At 38.4% G+C, this 8224-nt stretch overlaps 1 protein-coding gene across 1 annotated transcript in view; it reads left to right on the plus strand.

Moving 5' to 3' along the window:
- LOC104412483 (chromosome unknown open reading frame, human C21orf91) overlaps positions 1–8224 on the plus strand; it is an 18330-nt gene that overhangs the window by 8695 nt on the left and 1411 nt on the right. Inside the window, exon 2 of the mRNA XM_010023217.1 lies at positions 4745–5278. Within this exon, the coding sequence (XP_010021519.1) occupies positions 4745–5278 (534 nt within the window). The remainder of the gene's footprint in view (positions 1–4744; positions 5279–8224) is intronic.

Raw genomic sequence — 8224 nt, forward strand, 5'->3', positions numbered from 1 at the left:
GTTTTTTGTTTTTGAGATTTTTTCCTTCCTCTGAGGGAAAAAAAAGAGTATGAAGGATAGAACATGCATGGACACAGTCTGCAATCCTATTCTTGGGAAGTAAGACAAAGGACAAGTGTACATGTACCTACAAATGCAGAAGAAAAATGTTGATGGTTGTGTTTTGCTGACTTGAAGAATCGGCCAAAAAGAAAAAAAAGAGGCTGAGTTAGTTATTGGCAAACAGGAATGTTGAGACAGAATTGAAACCCTGTGAAAATCCCTGGAATTGACCATAGCTGTTTACCAAAATTACCATTCTTGTAATGTACAGAAGCCTTACCTTGTTTTATTTCTTTCTTTTTGTATAGTGTTGAATAAAACGTTTTCTAAAACTGATATATCATTTGTTTGATCCATGCCCGTTTACCAGCTGGTAGATTTTTTTTTTTTTTTCTCCAAGTATGATGGAGGAAATATATGAACTACTCTGAGTGGAGTATGAAGTTTTACAAAAAAGAAATAGGCATCTTTTCTGTCTCATAAAGCTAATATTATTGCCCATAACAGAAGGATTTGTGTTAAAAGAAACATACTCTTACTTGCTGTAATACTGCTACATCATTACTGGTTTGTGCTTGCGCAGCAGCTGTTGTGAATGCTCAGCTCTTCCAGAAGGTTAGTGACTGTTATTCATGTTCTCTGTATAGGAAAGGACTAATTGTCACCTTAGTACAAAAGATTGATTGAGGGTTGTTTGGGGAGTTTTGGAAAGTTTTGGTTTTGGTTTTTTTTTTTTTGCATGTGTTTGTTGCAGTAAAAATCCAGACCAGTTATGTGAAAGCTGAAGTCTGTTAGCAGTTCTGTATGAAACTGGTTTTTGGTTTTGTGCATTTTCTGTTCCTTAACTGTATTGAAGAGTATTTAGATAGACCCTTCTTGGGTTGATTTTGAGGGTTGGGGGAGTGGTATTCTTGTGTGCTGGAACTCTTTTGTAATAACTTGCTCTATGTTCAGACATAATGAAATTATGGCTAATACATGGCATATAAATAACAAAATTTAGACTTTTGAAGTAGCTTTTTTTCCTTCTGTAATAGTTGCTAATTTCAGGCATACCCAACATTACTGAATTCTGATAAAAGATTCCATTGGGCAGCATGCCTCTGGAGTGGGGAAGTCAACAATGTTCAGAACTCTTTTAAAAGATAAAGATTTTTTCAGAAGGAAAGACTTGAGTAACCTTGAGCTTGTGGCTTAGACATAAAAATCAGATGGAGCTTTATAAAGTCATGCTGCACTTGTTCTTTTTTTGTGTAACTGAAATTGTGTGATTATTTTGTGTGGTTTCACACTCTTGTCATATTGGACAAGCGCATTTATTCTCATAGAATTCCTCAAAGGAATTTATTTTTTTATTTAAGTGGTACTGCAATATTCCATCATTTGCTGTGCAGGTGTTCCTTTTGTGATTGCCCCAGAAGTTATAGTGTGCATACATAAGGAAATGTTGTCTGACCTGCATCTTCAGATGTGCCAGGCAGAGGACTTAACTGCGAGAGGCTGTGCCTCTAGATCCAGCTCTGGGAATACTTCATTAAAACCACAAGGTTTGGGTTTTTTCCTGTTTTTAATAGAAACAGTGCAGTAGTCCTTTCCCTAGTTTTGGGGAAGGAAAGGATAAAGGGGAGAATAAAGAAATGAAATCTTGGTACGTTTGATGTTTGAGTTGGGAGAGGGGAGGTATCCTGAGAGCAGAACAGATGTTGGTACCTATTAGCAGCTGTGATCTAGAAACAGTCTGTGCAAAACTGCATTTGTCCTAGATTTACTAACTGTGCTTTCTGCAGTTTTCTTCCTTCTTCAACAAACCTTCAGTTTGCTTTAGATAGGGTTACTCTGTCATATGATCAGAAGACATTGGCTTTATTCATTCATCTTATGGTCAATTTGTTAGGTGGGTTCCAGAGCATTATTATAAAAATTGTGTATATATTGTATTGTCTAAGATTGTGTAAAACTTATTTTTCAGCCAATCGGATGATGTTTTCCGTAAGTAAAAGAAAGCACTGTAAGCTTCAACAGTGTAGCACGTTGAAGAATCACTTGGGTAAAGCAAATAACATTGAACAAATCATTCTGGCTTCAAAGTGTTTGCAGTGTTGTGAATATATGCTTTGACTTCAATTGACAGTGTTTGCTCTTCCTTGATGGCTTAAAGATTTAAGAGTTTCCGTTATGCTACTTGAGTTTAGCAGACTTGTTACATTTAAATTGTGCTGGTAAGTCATGAAAACAAATGATTTGTCTTTCCTTGTTTTCACTAGAAATGTTTGGGGTTTTCTTTAAATCTCTGTAAAGATAGAGAGGGGAAAATAGCCTTGCAAGCAGGTAGTAGATCATATAGAGCTTTAGAAAAGCTAGTGAATAGCTTTTTGCTGAAAGAGATTGAAAGATACTTTGAGATGTAGACTGAGAATGTTGACTATATACCCATGAAGACAGCATCTGTCTTTGCTCCAGAACTTGCTTCTTCAAATGTGGATCTGGTTAGGATGTGGGTTTTGTTTGTTCTAACACTTGGTTCATGGACAGAAGGAGTGTCATGACCTTACTTTTCTCCCCTGCTGCTAAGAACAAAATAAATCCCACTGCTGTCCTCTTTCATTTTTCCACTCTGTCATTTTGCCCTATAAATTGCGTATGCTGTTACAAACCCAACTGAATAGTAATGCTCATGAGTTTCAACGCTGCCCAAAGAGTGGGAAATTCAAAATTTATGATGGTTACTCTCAATGTTTGAACTCTGCCCCCCCCCCCCCAAAAAAAAAAAAAAAGCTTGTTTTGGGTGAGGTGCTTAAAGTTTACTGCAAGAATTTAAGAGGGGAAGTTAGATATAAGAGAATTGTTGTAATGTGTATTTTTCTGCTCATTAAAGTCTCTATTATCAGATTTTGTTACCTGCTGCATTTCTTCTTTGTTTGGAGGGGTTTTTTTATTATTTTAATCACTTTATATACTTCTCTTTGTGCTAAAAGGTACAGTGGCTGCAGCTTGATTCATGTTGCCTAGTTTCAAAGATCAAATTATGTTGTTACATGTTGATTTAAATGTTCTGGCTGTAGTAAGCATTGAGCGCTTTCAACCAGTGGTTCACAAGTATGCTATTTGTTATTTCCAGTGAAGAACTTGTTTGACAGAATTGTTTTTCATTATACTGGGAACTTCCCAAGTAGTATACTGGGCGTTCAGATAAGTGTTGAACTGTTCCATAATCTGGGCTTGGGTACTGAATCTACTGCATAGGTGAATATGAATTAAAATAAATAGCCATGGAAGTTGCAGAAGGTAATTTTGTACTGCAGTACTACTAACTGTCTTAAATAGTTATTTCTCATACCATCTGTGTTCACTCACCAACTGCAGATGTTCACAGATTGTGTTCCTTTTTAATATGTCAATCACTATCAATTATTTTAAGGTTTGAGTAAGTTACCTGCTGTAGCTATTTGAATAGTCTTTGAAGGAGGACAAGCAAAGAGGAGAATAAACATCCATCTTATATGATGTTATGATTTAACCTCAGCCAACAACTAAGCCCCATGCAGCTGCTCACTCGCTCCCCCCATATTGTGATGGGGAGAGAATCAGAAGAGTAAAAATGAGAAAACTCATGGGTTGAGATAAAGACAATTTAATAGGTAAAGCAAAAGCTACACAAGCAAAGCAAACCAAAGAATTCATTCACCACTTCCCAAGGGCAGGAAGTGTTCCCAAGTGTTCAGCCATCTCCAGGACAGCAGGGCTTCATCAAGTGTAATGGTGACTCGTGAAGACAAATGCATTAGTCTGAACATCCCCCCTTTCTTCTTCTTCTCCCTGTTTTCATATGCTGAGCGTGACGCCATATGGTCTGGGATATCTGTTTGGTCAGTTGGGGTCAGCTGTCCAGGCTGTGTCCCCTCCCAACTTCTTGTGCACCCCCAGCCTGCTCACTGGTGGGGTGGGGTGAGAAGCAGAAAAGCCCTTGGCTTTGTGTAAGCACTGCTCAGCAATAGCTAAAACACCCCTGCGTTATCAGCAATTCTTTCAGCGTGAATCCAAACCAGCCCTATAAGAGCCACTATGGAGAAAATCAGCTGTATACCAATGAAAACCTGCACAGATGAAATTAGTTTCAGGACAGTTTAATGTTGGCAAGTGTTAACAGCAACAGAACTTGCTTTTCCAGGTAGGCTGCAAGCTTATACCAATGCAAAATAATAAACTAAATCTGAATTATGTTGAGTACTTGGATGACACAAGCCTGCCCACTGCAGTGTTTGTTGACAGATGGCTGGTAACGTTATCCATAGAAGATGAGAGCATGAATGACTGCTTTCAAAATGCTCCTCAGAATTGTTCTATAGAATGTTCTGGTATATATCTGGGATTACTTATACAGCTTATGCACTTGTGTATAGGGGTAATGCAGTATGTACAGAGTTAGCAGTTTGCTTTATCTGTGTTATTATCCAGGAGGCACATGCAGGTAATCTGCAAGTCCTGAGCTAAAGGTTGTGTGCAAAACACTTTTTATGCTAAGAACCCAAGACTGAGTGGGATTTCTCAAATTATAGAGTATCACATATCCTTGTTTGCTTCAGTGATTGGATTGTTAATAGGAAAGCATCACGTGAGTTCTTGTTTTCTTGGTTGCTTGTAAGTAAAGATTTGAAAAATTAAGTATACAGTAATTGAACTTCTTTTTATTGTGTCTTTACAGGAGTACCAAAGTCAGATCTTCTACATACAAGATCTTTAAGGGGGCACAGAGACTGCTTTGAAAAATTCCACTTAATAGCAAATCAGGACTGTCCGCGATCAAAGCTTACTAAAAGTCCATATGCAGAAGTAAAAAACATCTTGAGCAGAAAAATTAACTGGATTATACAGTATGCACAAAACAAGGATTTAGACTCTGATTCTGAAAGCTCAAAAACACGCCAACACCAGCTTTTTAACTTCAGACATCAGACTGATAGAAAATTACTCCCACAGTTTGACTCCCCAGTACCTAGATACTCTGCAAAATGGATAGATGGGAATTCTGGCGGCATCTCAACCTGCTCACAAACTCTTTTGGAGCAAAGAGAATCCACTGATTTCGGACTTGGTGTGTTACAAGAAAGAGGTGCTACCTTCTGTTGCAGCAGTGTTTTGTGGTCTAATCACAGCCAAGTCCAGAAAGCTGAAAAAGCAGAAGGTGATTCTCTTACCAGTGTTCATAGAAGGCATCGTCAATACAGCAGGGAAGAACGTAAGTATATATGTGCATACAGCCTAGCTAGCAAGGGCATTTGTTGAAATATCTCTTGACTATTTAATGTCCCCATAGGGCATTCACATCCTGAAATACAACTTTTAGCAGTTTGGAGTTACTGTAAAATCTATGGGGAAGAAAAAGGCCATGTGGCTAAGCAAACAGCATGGAGGTTTTGGTTGATGTGAGGTTTTTGGTTGTTGGGGTGTTTTCTGTTAGAGGGGAGCGGTGGGGTTTTGACTGGCTTGGGGGTTTTTGTTTCATTTGGGTTTTTTTAATTGTTTGGGTGGGTAATTTTCCTGTTAGCTGTACCCTAATATACACACAAGACATACCTAATTTACACAAAAAAGTTACACTTGATTGCAGTCACTCCAGTGTGTCAGTCCTGGCAGTTACACAGCCCCATCTGTGATTACTAAGCTCGTGAAAATAACTGTCTCACTGAACTTGTGTGGTGCCTTGAGTTACATTTTACAGAGAGCTGCCCTAAGCGATAGGGGATAGTAGAGGTAAGGTAGCAGGACAAACTTGTGAAACAACATAAATAATTAAACATTCTTAATAGAAGCAGACTGATCTTGTGCATCTTACTACATTTTTTTTCTCTTCTGTTTACTGAGCATAAGAAAATGGGAAGGCCTTTATGCCACCATGTCCTCTTAAAGGCTGTAGCGGTAGACCTGAGACTTCTTCTGGTGACTGTGGTGATATTGAAAGCAGTGGAAGAGTAAGTTTTCCCATTGTTTAGGAAGATGATCGCTAGATTAAGTCTTTAGAAATATGTAGGATATTGTAGTGTCTGTGGAGCCAGCCTACATGAAATGTGTTTGGACTGAGTTCCTAGAGGTCTCTGCAATTGCAATCCTGCTGTTAGAACAGCCTGGTCCCAAACTGGAATACATCCACTCTTATTTTTGTAGATGAGGAAAGTAATTGGAGAAGGTTTCTGAATTTCAAAAGACCTGAGCAAGACAACAAAAAAGCTGGTAAAATACTCAGTGGAAAATTAGGTGGCGTAAAACAGTAATAATGGATTTCAGAGTGCTGGAAGATGGAGTGAGAAAGAGGTACTGTAAAAAGTTGGTATTAGTTTCTTTAGGCTCCCATTTTTTAAGAAACCTGTCCTTGCAAAGTTCAGTCATTTCTCATTTTTTATAAAGGGATATTATTTAACTGCTGTATGATGTTTCATACTGGATTTGTAGTGAATTAGTAGTCTTAAAGCCATAAATCAAAACAGATATGCTGTGCTGTTTGACCACCTGTCCTCTGGAGTCATAAATTGGGATTACATAAATCAGGGCAGCAGTTAACAGAGGAATTATGAAAGCTTGACCTGGTTTATGGGGTTATCTAACTGAAGTTAGTGACTTGGAATTTCTCCGATCTCTGACTTTTGGACAGGAGAACATAAAGCCATTTTAAGCAGGATAACAGATTTTTTTCCTTCTGTTAGGACTGAATAATGCACTTTCGAGCCATTTTTGCTTCATATTATAAGTATTTAATCGTTTTGCAGTGTTTAGCTTTAAACGACATTTATATGGAGAGTCTCTGATTATATTATAGAGTTTGTATTTTAGAGAAAAAGCTTTTGTCAGACTTCCTGCCAGAATTAGGTACCTTCTTATTTCAGTTACCTCCACTGTAACAACAAACAGTTCACTAAGAAAAACTATTCTTAGTGTAACTGTACATGGCTTGGTCAACATTATCATTTACCTCAGCTATGGATAGAATAATGTTTTATCATTTAAATGAAGTGCTCTGTTCCTTCTCCCTTTCCCTTTTGTATCAGAATTATGTGACATGAAATAATCATGTCCTGATACACAGACACACACACAAAATGTGTGGACCTGCCTATCTGCTACAGTTGATGAAATGATGATGAAAATAATGAAAAGATGGGAAGTAACGTCCTACCACTGGGTATAAAAAAAGTGGGAGGGAATCTTGGTGTTTTTATAAAGCTGTGAATTACTGTATTAAATCCAGTCAGGGCTTTCATGGACCTTAAGGGTAGAAAGATGCGAGAAAGGAATCTTCAGTTTGCTAGCCAAAGGCAGGAAGGAGCACTGCTGTACCTGGCTGTTGGAGGAGAAAGGTGAATCTGTTTTGCTATTAAGTGACCTTATGTCTTGAGTAACAAGCAGGCTATCTCAGCTGTTGCTAACTTCTTTGGTTTGACAGTACTGACAGAAAGTTAGTATCCCACAACTGCAGGAGCTAAGAAAGCTTGAAAAGGAAGGATTAGGATAATCAGAGTCCCATGGGTAGGTAAAAACCCTTTTCAGAACTTATGCTTTAAATGTACAATACTGAAACTTCTTGCACTGAGAAATCTCTGAACAAAAGCTGCATCATCGCAGCATAGGTTTTTCTCAAGTATACAGTGAGAGCTTTGCTTTTGTGCCAGTGCCCTGTATCCCCCAGTGGTGATCAGGATTGCCACTTTTCACCATGCTGCCAAGGGCATTTCAGCAGCAGACATGGCACCAACCTCTATCCACCACTGCTGGGTTGAGGGATTTCTGGGAAGAAAGCCAGTGCTTCCCCACTTGCTGCTGTTGATTGAGGGCAGCATAGAACACTTTCACAATTCTCTCCTACAAGGTTTAATACATATTTTCTATAAAGAGGATCAATGTACACAACCTGAGATACAGAAGGGCGTTTGAATGACGCAGAAGATCTTCTAGTTCTCACTAGGAGCATAGCATAAGAAAGTGAGAAGTAAACCTGTTTTTATATGCTGGTCTTTGTCTCAAACTAAGATTTTTCTTCATGATTTGTCAGTGGGGTACTTAGTGGAAACTGTATACGTTATTTTTATATGCATAAAGCACCAAACTTGATAACCAAAACAGGTAGCTTGTGTGCTGAAAATCCTGTCTGGAAGCTGTTTCCTGTAGGCTTGCAGATGCAGCAGGGATTTCC

This window comes from Nestor notabilis, unplaced genomic scaffold (assembly GCF_000696875.1).
Source record: "Nestor notabilis isolate BGI_N333 unplaced genomic scaffold, ASM69687v1 scaffold14331, whole genome shotgun sequence".
In the NCBI taxonomy this organism is placed as follows: domain Eukaryota; kingdom Metazoa; phylum Chordata; class Aves; order Psittaciformes; family Psittacidae; genus Nestor; species Nestor notabilis.